The sequence below is a fragment of the Ovis aries genome, chromosome 4 (genome assembly GCF_016772045.2).
Source record: "Ovis aries strain OAR_USU_Benz2616 breed Rambouillet chromosome 4, ARS-UI_Ramb_v3.0, whole genome shotgun sequence".
NCBI lineage: Eukaryota > Metazoa > Chordata > Mammalia > Artiodactyla > Bovidae > Ovis > Ovis aries.
Genome location: NC_056057.1, coordinates 97,869,207 through 97,891,785, shown reverse-complemented (window position 1 = coordinate 97,891,785; position 22,579 = coordinate 97,869,207). Strand labels below are relative to the sequence as shown.

At 49.5% G+C, this 22,579-nt stretch overlaps 1 protein-coding gene across 3 annotated transcripts in view; it reads left to right on the top strand.

Annotated features, from left to right (window-relative positions):
* Positions 1 to 22,579, top strand: part of PLXNA4 (plexin A4) — a 499,413-nt gene that overhangs the window by 55,068 nt on the left and 421,766 nt on the right. For all 3 annotated transcript variants that reach the window (XM_012177152.5, XM_042248843.2, XM_042248844.2), the window contains one exon: positions 16,764 to 18,022. In XM_012177152.5, coding sequence (XP_012032542.3) covers positions 16,838 to 18,022 — 1,185 coding nt within the window. In that variant the 5' untranslated portion in view covers positions 16,764 to 16,837. The remainder of the gene's footprint in view (positions 1 to 16,763; positions 18,023 to 22,579) is intronic.

Sequence of the window (22,579 nt, the reverse complement as noted above, 5' to 3'; positions counted from 1 at the left end):
CAGGCTTAGGTTCAGATCTCAGTTTCACTTCATGTTAGGTACTGAGAATCAGTTTCTCATCTAGAAAATAAGGATAGCATTAGCATCCACTTGGAGCATTTAAATGAGATGCTTTATGCAGACCACATAGCTGGGTTCTCTGTAAGCCACTTCCCTCCATGATTCTCTTCCATCCCAGCATGGCAGACTCTGCAGACAGCCTTGCCCTTGATGTTCCAAACTGAACTCTTGACATCTTTCCTTACTTGCGCTGTTCCTCCCTAACCCAGGTGCTCCAGCCAAAATCAAGGTGGTATTATAAATATTCCTCTTATTTCCATATTCACCAGTAAGCCCTACTGGAACAATGATGACCCTGTTTTCACCTATAACACCTGAGTCAAGCCTCCATCACCCCTCAAGGAACTCTGGCAGGTCACCTGTTCCACCCTCAAATTATCCTCCACCTGGAGCCAGACTGAGTTGGTCAATGATACACGGACTTCCCTGGTGGTCCAGTGGTTAAGACGCCATGCTTTGAATGCAGAGGGCTGGAGTTCAATCCCTAGTCAGGGAAGTAGATCCCACATGCCTCACCTGATTGGACTTCCCTGGTGGCTCAGATGGTAAAGCATCTGTCTACGATGTGAGAGACCCGGGTTTGATCCCTGGGTTGGGAAGATCCCTTGAAGAAGGAAATGGCAATCCACTCCAGTACTATTGCCTGGAAAATCCCATGGACAGAGGAGCCTGGTAGGCTACAGTCCATGGGGTCGCAAAGAGTCGGACACGACTGAGCGACTTCACAATCACGTTCACGTTTCCTTCCTTACTCAAGATCTTTTCATGACTTCCCATCCCATTCGGAATGAAATTCTCATTCCTCCTCTGGATTTGAATGTTCTCTGTCATCTGTCCCCGCCTTTCCCTCGGACCCCATTACTCACACTTCCCTGCTTGCCCAGTGCCTTCCAGCAGTTCGGTCTTCTGCCTTTTCCTTGCCAAAATCTGCCTCCTTCTCAGAGTTTCTCACTCACTCTGCCTTTGCCCTGGAATGCTGTGTCCCCAGATCTTTGCATAGCTGGCTCCTCCTTGTCATTTGTTAGGTCCCCTTCAAGCATCACCTGGGAGGCACCTCTACTGGCCACTACAGCTGGGGGATGCCCTGCCCCTTATTCTGTATTAAACAACTATCCTTTTTTTTTAATAACTTCAAAAATTTGAAAATAACACTATCTGAAAATAACTATTTTTCCTGTTTATTGTCTGTCTTCTTCCTGTCAAATGTAAGCTCTGTGACATCGAAGATCTTTTGGTCTTACTCCCTGTGCACCCTTGGAACATAGGTTTCTGGTATGTAGTAGGAGCTGATCAAGTGTTGTTGATGAATGCAGAGATGGGCTTGGGTCACCCACCCTTCTTGCTACCTGGCCCCTTATATCATCCCTTGGCCACTGAGAACTTGTCCACTTGCGCCATCTCCTTGGTCTGAAGGAAAGGGTCCCCTCCCATCACATGCAAGCCATCAAAGTCTATGGAGGTCATGACAGTCCAAAATTGTTTATACTCTAACAGGCTAAGAGGCCTCCCTTTCCTCCCAGCTAACCCCTGCATTGGTCACGTCGTCTTTATCTTCTCAACTTATCCCCCATCCCACTTTTGACATGCCACCTTCACTGATGGCCCTGATGGGTGGCCTTGTGGTTTACAGGGAAGTGTTGGGTCCACCAGAAGACCTGAGTTGTGGGCATATGAAGAGCAGGGCTTTGGGAACTTGATGGAATTCTCTGAGTCTCTGTGTCCCCACCTGGCCAGTAATAATAATGGGTTGGATGGGGATGGATATATATTTTTGGAGTCATGAGGGCTGATTGCATGTGAAGGAGCATGTGGAAAGCCAAATATAACCCACAAACAAGAGGTGATGGTGGTGGACTTTCAGGCTGTGTGAGAGGAGGAGGTGGCCAGTGCTGGCTCGTGTTCTCGCTGAGCGGAGCATTGCGTGGTTCCATCCACTGAGTGATGTGCAGAGCAGATTTATAAGAGCTGCAGGGCCTACTTCAAGGTCTCCTGGGTTTCGCAGCAGGTTTGATCCTCCATCACACCTCGGATCCACCTCTTGGACTCTTGTGTCCCGGTAACACAGCTTCTGAACAGGTCCTGAAACGAGGTGTCGGCAGCATCCAACAGGACTCCTTCCTCTGCTTGGCCTTGCCCCGGGCTGTCCAGCACCCTGCCCGCCATGTTCTTGTCACCTGGAGAAGGAGGAAGGGTTGACCGATTCACAGGGGTGCTATGGGAGGGGCCAGGCTCCCTCGCGAATGCTGGCGAGAGGGCCCGACCTTGATGTGGGGGCAGGCGTCGACTTGTTGAGACCCATGCTGTGTGGCTTCTCCAGTGATGGGCGCCTTGGAGAATGGTCTTGGAGGGCCTTTGCCATTTTGTGCCTCGCTTGAGAAATGGTGGCAGAATGGGGATCCAGGTTTCCTGCTCTTTGTTGCTGGCACCAGTATGGAAATAGAGTGAGGTCTCAGCAAAATGGTGTGGGCGGGGGCAAAGGAGTTGGAAGGAAAGACTGTGTTAGTTAATGGAGAATCATTGCCAGAACCCACGGGTCTCTTTGGTCCTTTGATTCTTAGGCGTGTGTCCTTCAGGAGGGAGAGTCAGGATGAGATGGTGGCTCAGGTCCCCCCCACTGCCTGGGACCCAAACACCTAAAGCCCATGAAAATAAGGAGAGAGTGGGGGGCTGAGAACCTCCTGCTTAGGAGGTATGGCCTCCTAATACTAGCATTACCTGATCAAATATTTTAAAAATTCAGTGTTGCCTTGGTGATAGAGATTATTTCCAAATTTGAAGATATCAAATACCCTATTTTGTTAGCTCCTTGTCTGTTTACAGGTAATAGTGCCTGGTCCCCAAACTTTGTTCCAGTCAATTCTGAACTTTTTTTTTTTTTTTTTTTAAAGGAGTGAATATAGCTCGGTTCGGCTTCCGGCTGCAGGGGAGATTTCTGCCAAGATTTGCGGCACGCAGCTGAAATGTGTTTTGTATTTTATGAGCTTTGGCTCATCATGGAATTAAATAGCACTAATTACATGAATATAGACCAGCAAGGGAGACAACTGTTCACTTCCTGATTTTCTGGGGAATTGAAAAAGAAAGGGAGGAGGAGGACAAGGACAAGGAGGGGACCAGGGAGAGAGCTCTCTTACCAGACATTAGGTGACACAGAGGTGCAGCCATTTAGCCTAAATCTGCCCCAAATGGCCTGTTCCCTCATGTTGCCCCCGCTGGGTGGAGTCACTCACTTCCTATCAGCAGGAAGACCCTGTGGGCTGGAAGGCAGGAGGTCAGGCTGTGGGATGCAGGGCTGCTCTGAAGGAGCTGGCATTGATGCTCTGGGTGGGAAGAGGCATTCTGGGAACAGAGTAGTACCTGGGAGAGATGCTGAGTGCAAGGATCTGAGCACAGTGGGTTCCCATCTGGGTCCCCCTAGCAACCTGCTTCTAGCATCCTTTCCAAACCTATCGACTTTTTTAGTTAGAAAAGTCTACTGAGAGATTTCCAGCCATCTAAAGAGAGGAATTTCCATTCCTTTAAAAAATTTCTTCTCTTGCTCAAGATAGGAGATGAAATAGGCAGGATCTCCTTATCGTGGGGTGGTGGTTAAGCCCTTTAGTGGGTGGGGGAGCTTCAGAGCTTGGAGGCCTCCTGCTGATTCTTCACTCAACTGTCGAGAGACTTGGAGTCCTCAGAGGCTGGGAGCAGTGAAGGCCCCTCCTTGGAGGGTTAACTTGCTCTCTAGAGTCTGACTCAGTGAATTGGCCGATGCCTGAGCTGACAGAGTGTGTCCTGCTCCAGCAATCCTTACTGAGAGAGAGAAAATAGTTTCAATGAGTGTGATGGAAGCCGGCTTAACAGCTGCATGCCCTGCATTCTCCAGGGCCAGGTCATGGGACTTGACCAGCGGGCCCTCCCAAAGCACCTCACAACTTGGACTTTAGCCACTACAAACCCTTTAAGTGAACATGCAAAGAGACTCAAGAGAGAGACTTCAGCACCAGCCTTCAGTTTTGTGGTGAACACCCACCTTTGGGTGTTGTCATCCTCACCATTTCATGGCAAAGGCTGCTTGTGGAACCCTCCCCACATCAGTGTCGGCCTATGCTCCACGCAGCCTGAAATGCTTCACTCTCACTCCTTCTAGAATTAAGTCCAAAAGAAGCATAATGAGTGACCTTGACTTGGCACCCTGTTTCCAGAAATGCCATTTTACAGATGGGGACACTGAGGCATCAAGAAAGCAAGACTGTGGCCAGCGAGAAGGACCATTCCTGATGCCTGTAGCATCCTTGCTACTGTGATTCAGAGAGAAAGGGCTTCTTAGGAGTGAACTTGGCTGACAGGTCAACTGCTGGGAACGAAGAAGATCCTGCCTCTTCCGGTGACGACGGCAGGAGAGAAGGGTCTTGAGAGAGGGGAGCTTGCTAGCCTGAAGCCCATATGACGTCACTTAGCTTTCTGGTGCCGGGCTGGGAGTCCAGGGCGAGAAAATGGTGAGGCTCAGGGGAGTGGCAAATGGATGGCTGGGGGAGCCTCTGTTTTAGATGAAGATCAGACAGCAAAGCAAGCCTTCAGTCTACTTCACCCCAGGCCACACGCTTGAAATGGGCCTGGGTGGGTCGATGACCGTCCCTAGCTTGGGGTGGGCCCCCAGACCCCTATCTGTAATGCGAATGTCTACCCAGACCTTGGGGCAGCAAAAGTGACAACAAATACTCCCTTTGTCACAGCTTTGGGGTATCTTGAACATCTTCCCATGATGTGCCCCCATTTCTGCATATCCACAGGCCAGTGGGGACGCTCAGAAGTAACTGGGAGCCAGCCCCCCTGGACAGGGCACTTTTCACCAGCAAGACCAAGGTTTGGGATGGGAGAGAGTGACCACACGGACGCCAAGTCAGCTTGGGACATCTGCCCCCCAGTTCCTGGCCGGCCGGTTCCTTTAAATGGGACTCTGGAAAGAAGCTGACAATTGTGTCCTCCCAGCCCAGGCTGCCACTGAGAGTGTTGTGTTTTGAATGCCTCGCAGCCAGACTTGGAGTAAAGAGATTCATTGCTTAGCGACTCCCCCACCCGAGCACAGCGCCTGGAATATAAAGGACTGCCGTGGTGTAATAATAGCGTTCCATATTGGGCTGCCTGGGCTTCACTGGAGCTCCCACTCGGCTCTGCTGGGAATGGCGGACTTGGCCAGGAACAGGTGGTTCTGCACCCTGGGAGGGGGTACTCCCTCAAGGCCAAGGAGGGGGGGCTTGGGGGAGGGGAAACCACAGATGTGGGCCTCAGGGGTCCAGCATCGACCTAATCTCTGAATGGGGGTGGCTCCCTGGCTCATTCTCTGGCAGGGGCTTCTTCCAGGCTGACTGCAAAGGCTCTGTCCACGGTAATCGTGTTCCCAGCCCTGTCTAATAAACTGGGAAGTAAAGGATTAAGTCACCGAGCTTGGTGCTGAATTTCCCGGGGACTGGGCTGGTTGCCTGGCAGCCAGACTCTAAGCTTGGGCCTGGCTCCCCATGTCTCCCTCTCCGTACCTTTTATGCCCTTCTCTAGCCCTTCCCTGGCCGCGGATGGCACACTTCTCATTGCTCAAACGAACAGAAGCAGAGCGAAAGCAGACTGGAGGGGTTGATCCCTGGGCTTGTTACCTGCCCCTGCTGTTGCTGCCTTCTGCTTTTGTGCTGGGTTACAACCAGGCTGACCCTTCTGGGCACGCCCCCGCCCCTGCATAGGAGACTGTTTAGTCACAGCGCTGTGACCTCCTCTTGGGAGGATAGTTCCTTTGACCTGACCTTTCCCCTAGTGGTAGTGATGGAATGCGCTACGACACTCACACCTGGAGTGCTCTTCCTCCCGTGAATGCAGCAGTAATTTCTGAGACATTGACAAGGAGGAGGGATAGCAGTGAAGGCCAGGACTTGGCAGTGCAGGGGACGCTATAACCATCATGGCTTCAGAAGGCAGGACAGATGTTCTATGAAAAAAATAATTCTCCGGGAAAAGAAAGAAAATCACAACTCACGGCTCCTTCTTCTAGAAACCAAGAGTTTAAACTGAGAAATGCAGACAGGAAAAAATACCAGTTACTTCCTGAGGGTGTTCTTCTGAATGCATTGATTACAAATTGGAGGAGGAATCTTATAAAGACCTTTGTCCGTTTTACTGATTCGGATCAGTGGCTGGCTGGTGTTTCTTAGGCGAAATAGAAAGGGGACCTGGGCCGTGTCCCCAGTCTCCCCACTGCCCCAAGCTACACACACACAAGGTGCCTTCTTGGTCCCAAACTTCAGAAAGACCACTTCAGAGTAACATGAAGGTTTTTTGCCCCGGGGAGACACTGACACTCGCTGGGCTTGGTGACTCGCAGTCTGGCTTTGGGAACAAGGAGGGAGCTGCTGACACTTAAGGAGGACTTTCCCTGGAGTCAGCCTCATGCACTCCAAGGAACAGAACCCCCCGGGTACCAGTTTCGGATTGGAATCAGCTCAGATACACTGTGTCTGGCTGTGTTCTGTATTCATTTAGTTGGTGCCAACTGTTGGGACACACAAGTCCACCAGTTCAGAGCCTTGTCCCAGTTCAGTTCAGTTCAGCTGCTCAGTCGTGTCTGACCCTTTGTGACCCCATGGACCTCAGCACAACAGGCCTCCCTGTCCCTCACCAACTCCCGGAGTCTACTCAGACTCATGTGCATCGAGTCAGTGATGCCATCCAACCATCTCATCCTCTGTTGTCCCCTTCTCCTCCTGCCTTCAGTCTTTCCCATCATCAGGGTCTTTTCAGAATAAGTCAGTTCTTTGCATCAGGTGGCCAAAGTATTGGAGTTTCAGCTTCAGCATCAGTCCTTCGAATGAATATTCAGGACTGATTTTCTTTAGGATGGGCTGGTTGGATCTCCTTGCAGTCCAAGGGACTCTCAACAGTCTTCTCCAACACCACAGTTCAAAAGCATCAATTTTCTGGCACTTGGCTTTCTGTATAGTCCAACTCTCACATCCATACATGACTACTGGAAAAACAATAGCCTTGCCTAGACGGACATTCATTGGCAAAGTAATGTCTCTGCTTTTTAATATGCTATCTAGGTTGGTCATAACTTTTCTTCCAAGGAGCAAGCATCTTTTAATTTCATGGCTTCAGTCACCATCTACAGTGATTTTGGAGCCCCCCAAAATAAATTCTGTCACTGTTTCCATTGTTTCCCCATCTATTTGCCATGAAGTGATGGGACAGGATGCCATGATCTTAGTTTTCTGAATGTTGAGTTTTAAGCCAACTTCTTCACTCTCCTCTTTCACTTTCATCAAGAGGCTCTTTAGTTCTTCTTCACTTTCTGCCATAAGGGTGGTGTCATCTGCATATCTGAGATTATTGATATTTCTCCTGGCAATCTTGATTCCACCTTGTACTTCATCCAGTCCAGCATTTCTCATGATGTACTCTGCATATAAGTTATATAAGCAGAGTGACAATATATAGCCTTAACGTACTCCTTTCCTGATTTGGAACCAGTCTGATGTTCCATGTCCAGTTCTGACTGTTGCTTCTTGACCTGCGTACAGATTTCTCAGGAGGCAGGATGGTTTATTTCTTGTCTGACTTGGATGTCTGTGGTTGGTCGGTGGGTCCTGCCATCTTGAGGCTCCACGATCTTGCAGGGCCTCAGAATCTTCTCTATCCAGCTGGTGAAAGGCTCTGTAGAGAAGACATAGCCATTTCTTACCTGTTTTGGCATGAAAGTGTCACCATGACTCCTTCACCAGTCACGCGGTCATACCTGGAGGCCATGTGGACGCAGAGAGGCCGGGGAGACCATAGCTGGTAGGCATCTCTTATCAACAGCTTTACATCAGCAGCTGCAGTGATGGAGGAGCATACCGTTTTGGTGGATAGCTAGCTTCCTGTCCCCCTGGGCTCACCTGCACAAGAGATGGCTTACCTCTAGTGTAGCCCCATTGGGGGGATGAAGGAGGATGAAGTTCCTGGTTTCTAGGGAACCAGGTGGGACTGAGAGGTAGAGCTTGGCAGAGCTTGCCAGTGACTGTGGACGACCTCAAAGGGGAAAGCTACAGGGTCCAGTATACCTTAGCCACCAGACAGCAGGGCTACTGCTCTCTGCTTTGGAGTGTCTATAGTCCTTGACACCCAGCTCAGAACCCCACATGTGATACATACTCATTGGCCGAATGAACGAACACATCCTGACTTCCAGCAACTGGGTCTCCCGTATTTTCTCTTTTCCTCGCTGCAGTTTAGCTTTCAGGCCCAGCTCCATCTTCTCAACAGGGTCTTTGCTGAGTTCCTCTGCTGAGTAGGGAGATGGTTCTCAAGTCTAATTTGTGGATGCCAGGCAACCTATTATGATGTTCCACTTGGTGGACTGGCAGCTCTCATTGTAAACCGTGTCTGAGAGATGTAGTTTCCTGTTGCATTTGAAGTCATGTTTTTAATGGACAAAATAGGCTGTTTAAGTAGCTACATGCCCTGGATTAGAGTGGGCAAGGTCAGCATTGTGAGTTTGGCCTAAGAGGCTCAGCACTGAGACTTACACGGTACTTCAGTTGGAGGGGAATCCCAGCTGCGGTCTCATACGCTCTTCTGTGAAGTCGCCATTCATTTCTCGTTTACTCACTCATCAGCTCGCTCATTCATAATTCATCCGTCCACTCGTTTATGCATTCCCAAACATTTATGACATAGCAACCATGTATCCAGCTCTGGGCTTGAAATAGAAGAGAATAGTGGCAAAAATACACAGTAATTTCTAACCTCCAGAAGCTCATATTTTTTAGAGAAGGGGGAGCATCAGTGGGCAAATATAACAGTGTTTGTGGAATGTGAGACTAACTTGAGTTCCTGCAGGAACACATGGGTGAGGGGCTGTCCTAGACCAATGCCAGGGTCAGACATGATTCATCAGAAGAATGAGGCCCTAGGGGAGGGGATGGGGTGGTCATCCCAGGCCAGGCAACCACCTAAGCAGAAGACATGGGGTTGTGGACAGGTGAAGAGCCCAAGAGGCTTGTCAGCATGGCCTTCAAGATGAAGGCCCAGCAGACAGGAGAGCATTGTGGTGGGCTATGAAAGTCAGCATGCACACACAAACTCACTATATTAGCAAAATTCTAGTTTATCTTTGGGGCAGTGGGACCCAGGCGTGAAAGGACAGTCTATTAGCATGTGGTGAGAGACACTTATTCTTTTGGCTGGAAGGCTGGATTTTTCTGTGTATGGGTCATAATTCTTTCATTAACAAGTGCCAGAACCCTCGGCGGCTTATGTAAAAGGGGAATTTTTGGCTCCCGTAGCTGGAAAGTATAAGCATAGAGCTAGCTTCAGAGCATGTGGTCTAGACATCTGTGTGATCACCAGGACCTGGGACTCAGGACTTTCCATGCCCTGGCTCAACTCTGCTCTCCTGGGACTAGGCTTCCTTCTCTTCAGACTCCCTGCCCCTCTCCAACCACCCTGCTTACAAGATGGTGCCCAAAGTTCTTAAGCCCACCCTTCTCTAAGGCCACAGCCAATGGCAGACCTAGAATGTTTTCCTCAGCACTCCCGACCAAAGTCTATTGCCTCCCAGAGACTCTGATGCAACCAAGTGCCCATCCCTGAACCAGTCACTGGGACCCGCCCCTGCTCTGTGGTGATTGGTTTGAGCTTGGGTGATGTGTCCTCCCCTGAACCAGGGGGGAAGTTAATTTTCCCAGAAACTTTTGGCTGAGAAAGGGTGAAGGGGTGGATCTCTAGAGGATAAATGAATAGTAGCAAAAACAACAGGTGTCTACTGTGTCTAACAGTGTCTTCCAATTTTTGTTTTTTGATCACGACTGTATTAGTCAGAGTTTTCCAGAGAAGCAGAAGCTGTGTGTGTGTGTGTGTGTGTGTGTGTGTGTGTGTGTGTGTGTGTGTGTGTGTGTAGAGAGAGAGAGAGGGGGGTTTATTTTAAGGAATTAGGTCATGCAATTATGGAGGCCCCAAGTCCAAAATCAGCAGAGTAGGACTGCAGGTTTGAGACTCAGAGGAAAGCCCATGTCGTAGTTCAAGTCCAAAGGCATGGGCTGCAGAATTCCCTCTCCCTTGGGGAGGTCAGGCTTTTGTTTGAGTCAGTCTTCAACTGATTGGGTGGCTTCACACCCATATTATAGGGGGAAGTCTGCCTCACTCAAAGTCCACTGATTCAAATGGTAATCGCATCCCAAAACACCCTCTCAGAAACATCCAGGATAACGTTTGACCACATATCTGGGCACCGTGGCCCAGTCCAGTGGACACAGCATAGTTACCATGACAGTGACTGACCGTAGGAAGTGGACTTACTTCACACCCATGTAAGCACTTACGTGGCTGAAACATCAGTCTCACAAAAGTTTTTATCCTTCCTAAATGTGACATGCTTGTATTTTTCTCCTCTATTTTATTTCATTAAAAAGAGCACTTGTGGCCTGCTCAGTTGATTTCTAGACTCAAGATGGATTGTGACTTGTCTTTTGAAATGCCATCCCAGAAGACACTTCCTGGATGTTCTATTATTCCATAGCAAAGGTCCTGAGGACAAGAGGATTCTGTTCAGAGGGTCAGGGAAGGTACCGTGTGCCACCGAGGGAGACCTGAAGAGATTTCCAAGTCCCAGCATGACTGGGGGTGACCCCAGCCGGGGCCTGTAACTACTCATGCATCTGTTTCCTTATCTGTAAAGGCTGCCTACTTACAAATACGTCTGCCTAACAGGGTTGCCCTGCACAGCACAGTCAGAACAAGGTAATATATATGAAAACACTTTGTAAACTCCAAAGTAATTTTGTGCAGTAATTGCTATTTTTAAACTACTCTATAATAACTTTCTTCTCTGCCACTCAAGAATCTGAGAAGATGATGCTATTTCATGAAAATTAGTTTGAGCTCTTCACCATGTGCCACATAAAACAAAGCCCCAATTTCTTTAATCAAAATGATGATCAGCTTCTAAAAATGAGTCCCACCTCTCCTGAGATGATTTAGAATTAAAATTTGATTTCAAAGAAGGGGAAAACAGCAGCGTGTTTGGGTTTGATTCAGAGTCTTTCGGTCCCACCTTCCTGAGCCTTTCTCACTCTTCCTAGTTCCTGAGTCCTTCAGGGCCATTTGGGGGTGACTCGGCTTCATTATTTGCCTTGAAGCATCAGAGCTGGGCTGAATGCCACCTCCAATACTTGGCTTTTCAAATCAACTGAGTGATGAGCCGAGAGAGAAATGGCAGATGGGACCTGGAATCTCCTAGGGGGTTTCCTAGGTCACATCCTAACTTACCAGGATTAAATCCAGCTTTGCCAGGACGGACGGCCTCAGGCAGCCTTGGGTGGGGGCAGGGTGGGCAACTCTGCCCACCTGTGGATCTGGCACTGGGCTGGGAGGGCTGCAATTGGTTCACCCCTGGGTGGTGTCTGGTGGGGTCTCTGATGAGGCAAGCTGGAGCCCTCCACATCCCTGGAGCTCACATCCCTACCTCCCCCATTTTCTTCCATTTCCCTTATTTGTTTTCTAATCAGTCTCTTTCGTGGTGTGTGAAATGAGAGGCTGGTTATTCCTATCACACGTTATTGTTTTCTGTGGGTTCCCCCCTCTCCAGGCGCAGTAATTTCACCGTCCCCAGATGAGGGTGACGAGTGTTTGAGATGCATAACTGTGTCTCATTTCAGTGCCTAATAGAAGATGGGGAATGAGGCCTGGCACCTTTCTGCTCAGTAAATTTATAATTACAGGCTTCCTCATCTCGCCTCTTGCAAACCAGAGAGCTGTTGATTGGCTTGCGGGCCCGTGAGTGGGTACAGTAAGGCAGGGCTGTGGCAAGCATGCTTTCCTGGTGCTCGGCAGGTTCCAATACAGGGACTGTTGACAGTTCCCTCCAGAAGGCTGGTGGCTGAGGCCTGACCCACACCTGCCTGTCTGGAATGAGGATTACCAGCCCTGCTGGAATTTGGCTGTTGGCAGCGGTGTTCTCAGAGCCGCAGTAACCAGCAGAGCCCATGGCACCAATACAGCAGGCTCCTCCAGACAAAGGCTGAAGGGGGTTCAGGTAAAGTCGGGAGATAGCCCAAGGGTGGCGAGAAGAGCCCTGGATTGGGAGTCCAGGGACTTGCGCTTGACCCCATCCCCACTGTGAGCTCACTGCATGACCTCCTGCAAGTCTTTTAACGTCTGTGGGTCACAGCTTTCTTGTCTCTAAAATCAGCAGTTGGAATTGTCCAAATGGATCATCTCTTTCAGATAAACTTCTAGATTCTTCTCTGATACTTAAATGTGCATAGGCAATTCACAATGAACCATCCTGACCCCTCATCACTCACAGAGATGGTACCTTTGGGTATTTTTTGATCCTAGTCCTTCTAATCTTGTTAAAGTCTTGCCAACAACAACAACAATAACATCCACAACAACTCACACATAAGAAACACTTACTTGGGGCTGGGAGAGACTGTGTGCCAGGCACTTTCCAGTCGTTATTGCTTTTAGAAATTAATACCTGTGCCTGCCTGATGGGCATTACCTGTGAGGTTATGCCCTGGGGGTTCCAGGGGCTTTGCTTTCCCTCTACAGAGCTAGGAGAGGTATTGCTGGGTGATGTATTGGGATTTCTGTGTGTGGGAACTTAACATGGATTAAAATGGACTTTCAGGACTTCTCTAGTGGTCTGGCGGTTAAGACTTCACCTTCCAATGCAGGAGGTGCGAGTTCAATCCCTATTCGGGGGGCTAAGATCTCACATGCCACGTGGCCAAAAAAAAAACCAAAGCATAAAACTGAAGCAGTGTAACAAATTTGATAAGAGCTTTCACTGGAAAGAATCAAAATTTAGAAATAAATAAGTAAGTAAAATAAAACTGACTTCTGGGGGCTCTGGAATTATGCTTTCCTAGAAAGAAGATGGCTTTTGTAGTACTACAATGCTGGACTTCACCTGAGCTTTCCCGGTAGCCCAGTCAGTAAAGAATCTGCCTGTAGTGAAGGAAACCCAGGTTCGATCCCTGGGTTGGGAAGATCCCCTGGAAAAAGGAAATGGCACTCCATTCCAGTAGTCTTGCTTAGAAAACCCCATGGACAGAGGAGCCTGGTGGGTGGCAAGAGTCAGACACAACTTAGTGACTAGACCACCACCACCACAAACGCTGGGTTTCAGGCTCAGCTCTGCCAGCTTAGGACCCATGAGCCATGTGCTCTTGCTGAGCTGGCTTCCTCACCTGCAAATCAGATCAAACACTTCTGACCCCAGCCAACAGTTGTCTGATGAGTGAGGTCATGGGTATCCTAGCATTTGGCTGGGGCCTGGGGGCCCATAAATGATACACAGATGCTGATGCTCCTCCTTGCCTCTAGCCCTCTTCCTGCCAGCCAGAGAAGAGGTCTTGAATCTCCATTCCATGTCAGCTATGGGTCCGGCACTGTGGATGTACCAGTGAACAAGGTGCCCCCTGCTCCCATGGAGCTCTCAGAGGCCTCAGCTCCAAACTCAGTTCTTTCAGCAAACGCTAAACCAACAGGAGCATGGAGGTCCTTTCTGGGAGCAGGAGCTAAGCTCTTCCTAAGTTTTTTCTTTGACACCGTGTATTTTAGTCTCCACCTCCCAGGGACACCTTGACAAGGTCCTGGCTCCCTTTCTCACCCTATATCCTCCTGACTCTTATGAACCATGTTTTCCAGACAGACGCCTCCTGGTGTGCACCCTGAGGGTGCCCTTGCCGTGGCCCCAAGGACCCCTCCCTAGGGAGGCCCTTCCTCTCCAGCTCTTCACATCCTCTCAAAGTTCAAGGCTCAGCCCAAATGCCCTGGCCTCTCTGAGGCGTCCTGCAACCTTCTCCTCATTCCCCTTGCCCGAGGTTGGAGGTCAGCTGTACTCATCTGAGCTCTTGAAGTCCATCTTCTAACATTTCATCATCTGGGTAACTGGGGTTCTGGCGGTATCCACCCCCCTGACTCCGGGTTCTTCCAGGGCCTGGTCCAGCCTTGGCCATCCTTGGATCCACAGTATCTTGCTCATCTGGAATGTGATCTGGGCGCATGTTTGCTTTGTGGGAGAAGAGAGGAAGGTCATCTGCTCACAGGACTGCTGTTGATCCTGGGTGTGCTATCTGCCAGTTCCCCTTCTCTGATGTTTTTTTTTGAGAAGATTTGTGGTTTTCACTGGGACCTTTGCTGACAATGTCAAGTCTCTGTTTAGCTTTCTTTCGTCTCTTGTTTACTCTCTCAGTCGTGTCCAGCTCTTTTGGATCCCATGGACTGCAGCACATCAGGCTTCCCTGTCCTTCACCATCTCCCAGAGCCTGCTCAAACTCATGTCCATTGAGCCAATGACCCCATCCAACCATCTCATCCTCTGTCGCCCCCCTCTCCCCCCTGCCCTCAATCTTTCCCAGCATCAGGATCTTTTTCCAATCTTTTTCACATCAGGTGGCCAAGGTATTGGAGCTTCAACTTCAGTATCAGTCCTTCCAATGAATATTCAGGGTTGATTTCATTTAGGACTTCGCACTCTCTCTGCTTGGGATTTCCCTGGTGGCTCAGATGGTAAACAATCTGCCTGTAATGCAGGAGACCTAGGTTCGATCTGTGGGTAGGGAAGGTACCCTGGACAAGAAAATGACTACCCACTCCAGTGTTCTTTCCTGGAGAATTCCATGCACAGAGAATTCTGGTGGGCTACAGTCCATGGGGTCACAGAGAGTCTGACATGACTCTCTGTAGAGACTAACAGTAACTAACAAGCTGCTTGGGATGGGAGATGGGGCTTTGGCTCAGTCACCTATCTCTTCCCATCAGCTTGTTTCTGAGTTATTTGGGCAGGGACTAGGGGGAGAATGAAAAAAATTCCACAGAGGTGAGATGTCTCTGAATAAGACGTAGGCCATTCCTTTCCAGATTTCTCCCAAACTGGAAGAAATATGAAAAGCCATTTTCTGGAAATGCATGCTGAAAGGCATCTTGAATAGAAATGAATGAGACCATTAGGATGGAAAACTACATTGTTCCACAGGGAGTTGTTTATTTATTTATTTACTTGACCATTTCTTAAAGCGTTTGTTCTCTGCCTTTAATGAAAACCTCTCAGAGGAGGCCTCACTATGGTGGCAGCCAAGATCTGCCTCATTAAAATGACATCGAGGCTCAGAGCTGGGCAGTGGACCCAGAGGACTGGGTTGCTGACACGCAGTGACGGGAGCTGGGCTCTGGGTTGTTAATTCGGTCTCTTGCACAGACCAGGGGGATTGGGATGGGGGGAGGGAGGGGCAAAGGAGAAACTTCCCCTGCAGTAGGTGCAGACCCAGGGGGCTGGAGCTGTAACCCAAGGAAGGGTTGTTTGAACTGGTCTGTTGTGTATAAGCCATCATTGGTGGACGTTCCCATCTGTGCCCGGTTGGGGTAAACTGAAATGGTTTAGCAGGACAATACGAGAGCATGGACCTCAATTAACCTTTGTGCCAGTGACCTGATTTGCATGTATGATGTTTCCATGCATGTATGAGTCGGCCTCTCTTGCTTTTTTTTTTTTTTAAAAAGTCAGTTTATTCAAGTATAGTTTTATACATATATAGCATTTCAAAAAATTTATTTATTTTTGGCTATGCTGGGCCTTCGTTGGTGCGCATGGGTTTTCTCTAGCGTTGGTGAGCAGGGGCTACTCCCCAGTTGCAGTGCATGGGCTACTCACTGAAGTGGCTTCCCTTCTTGAAGAAGCATGGGCCCTAGGTGCAAGAGCTTCAGTAGTTGTGGCGCGGGGGCTTAGTTGCTTTGAGGCACGTGGAATCTTCCTGGACCGGAGATTGAACCCATCTGCCCTGTGTTGTTGGCAGGTGGATTCTCAGCCACAGGGTCACCAGGAATGTCGGATGACCTTTACTGCTTTTTCCTGTGCATCTTGGACACCTGCCCTCAGCTCTAAAGTGGGAATGTCAGAGGGACTTACATCGGAGGCTGCTGGTTAGGGTCCTAGTAGGAAACATCCTTCGTGCAAATCAGGTCATTGGCACAAAGGTTAATAGAGGAGCTGTGGACCAGGTGCCTCCTCAGAGGCAGGGCAGTGTTTAGGGGCAAAAACACGGAGGCCTGTTATCTCCCCTAGGACCAAATGGAGGCAGACAGGAGGCAATTCACAGACCCTGGGGATGGGGAGGCCGAGTACACACAGCCCACCTCCCCTCTTCCTAGCCTCTCCCCCTCCCACTGGGTTTCTGCTGATTATCCTCACTTGGCTGCACCTAACTCGGCCCAAGGGCAAGGAACCTGCAGATGCAAGGGCTCCTGGGTACAGAGAAGGGAAGAGAGCAGAGCTGGGTGTGTGTGTGAGGGGTGGGGAGGGGGCCAGGTGGAAGAGTCACAGCACTAAAGATTTGTTCAAATGAAATGAGAGTCCCTGAAAGGTGCTGGACAGTGACTGATGCAAAGTCAGGCATTCTGTGGGCAATGACTATCTATCATCAACATCAACATTATCATCATCATTACCACCACCATTATCACTGTTGCTACCATCCCTAGTATTATTACTAGTGCTACTATTGACATGCCCACCTGCCGCCACTAGCTCGGGCTGACTCATACACGTATGCTGGGGACCAGCCCCAGCTTCCCCCCTTGCAGATCTATTTCAGCTTGTGCAGGATGCTTTGAGGGCCCAGCCAGACAAGCTATGGGGTGAAACTAAGACTCGGCCTTTGTCATCAGCATCACCTCTTTCCTTTCCCCCACAGGGAGCCTGCACTCCTCACGTGACACTGCTGTGCCCTGTGCCCTGTACCCCGTGCCCCAAGGACGCGTCTCTGAAATGAAAGCCATGCCTTGGAACTGGACTTGCCTGCTCTCCCATCTCCTGATGGTGGGGATGGGCTCCTCCACTCTGCTCCCCCGGCAGTCGCCCCCACCGTCCCAGAAGCGGTCTTTCATCACATTCCGCGGGGAGCCCGCGGAGAGCTTCAACCACCTGGTGGTGGATGAGAGGACAGGGCACATTTATGTGGGGGCTGTCAACCGGATCTACAAGCTCTCCAGTGACCTGAAGGTCCTTGTGACCCACCAGACGGGGCCGGATGAGGACAACCCCAAGTGCTACCCGCCCCGCATAGTCCAGACATGCAACGAGCCCCTGACCCCCACCAACAATGTCAACAAGATGCTGCTCATAGACTACAAGGAGAACAGGCTAATCGCCTGTGGGAGCCTGTACCAGGGCATCTGCAAGCTGCTGAGGCTGGAGGACCTCTTCAAGCTGGGGGAGCCTTTCCACAAGAAGGAACACTACCTGTCGGGGGTCAACGAGAGTGGCTCCGTCTTTGGGGTGATCGTCTCCTACAACAACCTGGATGACAAGCTCTTCATTGCCACCGCTGTGGATGGGAAGCCGGAGTATTTCCCCACCATCTCCAGCCGGAAACTGACCAAGAACTCGGAGGCAGACGGCATGTTCGCATATGTCTTCCATGACGAGTTTGTGGCCTCGATGATCAAGATCCCTTCGGACACCTTCACCGTCATCCCTGACTTTGATATCTACTATGTCTACGGCTTCAGCAGTGGTAACTTTGTCTACTTTTTGACCCTCCAGCCTGAGATGGTGTCTCCCCCGGGCTCCACCACAAAGGAGCAGGTATATACGTCCAAACTTGTGAGGCTTTGCAAGGAGGACACGGCCTTCAACTCCTACGTGGAGGTGCCCATCGGCTGTGAGCGTGGCGGGGTGGAGTACCGCCTGCTGCAGGCCGCCTACCTGTCCAAAGCCGGGGCCGTGCTCGCCCAGACCCTCAGGGTCCGCCCAGAGGACGACCTCCTCTTCACCGTCTTCTCCAAAGGCCAGAAGCGGAAGATGAAATCCCTGGACGAGTCGGCCTTATGCATCTTCATCCTGAAGCAGATCAACGACCGCATTAAGGAGCGGCTACAGTCCTGCTACCGGGGCGAGGGCACGCTGGACCTGGCCTGGCTCAAGGTCAAGGACATTCCCTGCAGCAGCGCGGTGAGTCCAGGGAGGACCCGCGGGCCGGGAGGGCACAGTGAGGAGGCCTAGGCTGTGGCCTCCACAGGGTGTGAACCACCTGTCCTGTTTTGTAGATGAGACAAGTATATCCCACCTCTGGGGCTCCTTAGACTCGGATCATCACCAGCTCAGGCATGCTGTGACCACTGGCACTGAGCTTATGAGAGTCAGAGCCGGAGCTGAATGTAGGTTTTGCTATCGGCACTTTTCTCTGTTCTGATTGGCTCATTGGCTGAAAGAGGAGGGGCTAGAATAGGCGGGAATTGCATGCTGTACATTCCGCGTGGACCAGGCATTGTTGAAGGCTGCATTATGTATGCTGTGATACCAGATGTGTAGCCACCTTCTTTTTTTTTTTTAATTAATTGATTTGTTTTAATTGGAGGATAATTATTTTACAATATTGTGATTTTTTTTGCTATACGTAAACATGAATCAGCCACAGGTATACATGTGTCTCCCCCATCCGGAACCCCCCTCCCACCTCCCTCCCCACCATATCCCTCCAGACTGTCCCAGAGGACTGGCATTGGACCCCTCACCTCGTGCACTGGTGTACCACCTTCTTACCAACCACACCTGTTAGTCACTCTTCTGGGAGCGTAGAATGAAACCACTGGGTGATGGGGGGAGAGCTTAGAGTAAAACCACTACTGGGAGTAGGGGAGGCAGTCGTTTCACATTTGGAGTAGACGTAGAACTTTTGAAGAGGTATGTTTTTAGCCCCTTGTGTCTTTAGGAAATGGCAAAATAAGATCAGAAGGAATAGGATGAGAGTCCAGTGAACATAATTGAAAAACAGAGCTTGCTTATAAAACTGCATTTTTTAAGCATCTTCTGTGTGCGCAGTTCCTTGGAAGAGATATGTCACAATGTCCAGAAGCAGCCTTGGAGCAGTGCTGGGTGACAGAAGGGCTGAAGGAAACTGGAGGAAGGGGAGAATGAGGGTTGGTTTGGGAAGCCTGCCCAGGGTCCTGATGGACAGACGGCCTCCGGTTGCTGGGTGACCACAGGTGCAATGGGTGTCACAGACTCCTGCCTCTCCCAAGCTAACCCACGTGTGACCTAAAGTGAGAAGCGTCTGCCTTTCTATGGCTTGACTTCTGTTCATCTTCATGGTTGTTTTTTCTCAACCACTCTTCAAGTGACTTGGAAGGTTCAGCTATTGGCATCTGCTCTGTGTCACTCTCCTTTCCCTTTTTCCTATTTATTGTCCATTTGAAAAGTTATGAACCTTGTTTGAGAAAATCTATCCCATAATATTAGTGTAGGAGAAGAAAAGTCAGTTCACTCATCAGGTAGAAACATGCATTTATGTGGGCGTAGTTCTTGACTCCTAGTCAAACTTTGATGGAATCCCATAGTAGGAGAGGGTATTGGACTGATTTAAGAAGTGCAAGTTTTGTTCATAAAGTGTGGCTGCTTGCCAAGCAGCCCTCAGAGGGCACTGGCACCCCACCCCCAGCATGTGGTGAGGTCATTCCTTGGGGTATTGGGATTTGGGGTGACAGCAGGGGAGAGGAAGAGAAAGAAGGAACTCACTTGCCACCCAAAGTTTGTCCTTGGTGCCCTAGCATTTAGGCTCAGGCTGTTTTCTAGTGATGAGTTTTCCAGTGGCTGAAATTATAAGATGTCATTTCTTCTTGGAGGTCCTGGAAAGCCAGGAGACACCCCTAGTGTCACAAAGGGAATTGAAGAGGCACCATGAGCCAGAGAAGGAAGCAACACATTGAGGGGACTTGAGGCCAGGGAATGGAGGGGACTCCCTTACATCTGCTGAGCCCTAGAGACTTTGGTTTGGGCAGTAGGTGACCCACTCAAGAATCTATAAGATGGGTTTATGGACTTCCTGGGCTGTGGACTGCTCCCACATGAAGGCAATGAATGACAGGCCAGATGCTGTGCTATGTGTATGTTTATTACACACTCAGATGTATGTCCCTGGGGGAGATGCCCTAAGAGTGTCTCTATGGGAAGGTGCTCAGAGATCTCCCAATCTATATCTTTGTTCTGAGGCCCAACAACTTGAGTGAGTTGCCCTAAGTCCCATACTTTGTGTGTGCATGGCAGAGACTGCATTTGAGGAGAAAACCCTTGCCTCTCACCACCACACTTGCACACACACCCACACACATCTCTATACACATGCACATGCATGTACACAAGAAATACCCCCATGAGCTCACACACATGCTCCTTGTGTTAGAAAATAGTAAGTTTATGCTGTGTGCTTACTTAACAGCTAGTTCTTTTGAGATTAGAGGGGTTGGCTATTTTTGCTGCAGAAAACATGCTCCTAGCCTGTCTTTTGGGGCGATGCTTTTGGGAGTAAAATCAGCAGCGGGGATCAGCCTGACTGCCCACAGGCAAGCATTTGTCTCGCCCTTGCTCCCTGCCACAGCACAAAAAGCAGAGTTCATCATGGGGAGTCTGCAGAGCTGTAGGTCCTAACATCCGCCTGGCGGCCTTGGAGAGAACAGAGGAAAGGCAGCTTTGCAAGACGGGCTAATGCCAGTACTGGGACTAATGGAGCCAGATAACAAGCTTTTGATTTTTCTTTGGGCTTTAATTAGCCTTTTCAAGTTCGAGGCAAGTTCAGGGTTGAGAGCAGAAAGGAGGAGGCCAGAAACTCCACACAGGGCTGGAGGCTGACTCCCCAGCCAGTCTAAAAGGCCACACTGGCTTTTAATGCACAGTATCAGTTTCTTTTGATTCAGCCGATGCTCGAGTTACTTTGCTCTGGGGCTAGGCTACGCTTCTTTTGGCCTCAGCCCAGACCACACAGGTTTCACCCGCCATCAGCCAGGCCAGGCTCCTGAGCATTCCTGTTGAGGAGCCCTCTCGGGCACACTGTTTGCAAACCCAGCTTTTCCCGCTCTTTTCATTCTCAAGGCCATTGCATCCCTTTCCCTTTTGCATTCTTACCTTGAGGCAATGAGGGATGGGGATGGGACAAATTCTAGAATTTTGTTTGGTTTTGCCTCGAGTCTGGGATTCCCTTGAGGTCTGAGAAGGGGAACACAATCTCAGATGACCTCTGTCCTGTGACGTTTCAAGCCGGAAAGTGGAGGAGGGGTGTGTAAGGCAAAGGAAGCTGACTTTAGGACTTATGTGTTGTAGGATTGGAGTCCCTTGTAGGTTTTGTCATAGTTACAGCTCAAAGAGCTTACAAAGTGGTTCATTTTGAAATTGAGATGAAATTGACATGTAACATGACATTAGTTTCAGATGTGCATAATGGTTCAATATTTGTATATATTGCAAAATGATCACTGCAAGAGTCTAGTTAACAATCCATCACCGTGCATAGTTACATATTTTCTTATGATCAGGACTTGCAAGGTCTATTCTCTTGTAGCATTGACATATATACACTGCCATGTGTAAAATAGGTAGCTAGTAGGAAGCTGCTGCAAAGCATAGGGAGCTCAGCTCAGTGCTCTGTGATGAGGGGTGGGATGGGGGGCGTGGGAGGGAGGCTCAAGAGGGAGGGGATATATGTATACATTTAGCTGATTCATATAGTACAGCAGAAACTAACACAACGTCGTAAAGCAATTATACTAAAAAACAAAAAACAAACCTCTACTCTCTTCAGTTCAGTCCCTCAGTCATGTCCAGCTCTTTGCGACCCCATGGACTACAGCACGCCAGGCCTCCCTGTCCATCACCAACTCCCGGAGTTCACTCAAACTCATGTCCGTTGAGTCAGTGATGCCATCCAACCATCTCATCCTCTGTCGTCCCCTTCTCCTCCCACCTTCAATTTTTCCCAGCATCAAGGTCTTTTCCAGTGAGTGAGTTCTTTGTATCAGGTGGCCAAAGTATTGGAGTTTCAGCTTCAGCCAGTCCTTCCAATGAATATTCAGGATTGATTTCCTTTAGTATTGACAGGTTGGATCTAGTCCAAGGGACTCTCAAGAGTTCTCCAACACCACAGTTCAAAACCATCAATTCTTTAGCGCTTAGCTTTCTTTATAGTCCAACTCTCATATCCACACATGACTACTGGAAAAACCATAGCTTTGATTAGATGGATCTTCACTGGCAAAGTAATATCTCTGCTTTTTAATAAGCTGTCTAGGTTGGTCATAACTTTTCTTCCAAGAGCAACTGTCTTTTAATTTCATGGCTGCAGTCACCATCTGCAGTGATTTGGGAGCCCCCCCCCCCAATAGTCTCTCACTGTTGCCACTGTTTCCTGATCTATTTGCCATGAAGTGATGGGACCAGATGCCATGATCTTAGTTTTCTGAATGTTGAGTTTTAAGCCAACTTTTTCACTCTCCTCTTTCACTTTCATCAAGAGGTTCTTTAGTTCTTCTTTGCTTTCTGCCATAAGGGTGGTGTCACCGGGGTCTCTGAGGTTATTGCTATTTCTCCCGGCAATCTTGATTCCAGGTTGTGCTTCCTCCAGCCCAGCATTTCTCATGATGTACTCTGCATATAAGTTAAATAAGCAGGGTGACAATATACAACGTAGATGTACTCTTTTCCTGATTTGGAACTAGTCTGTTGTTCCATGTCCAGTTCTAA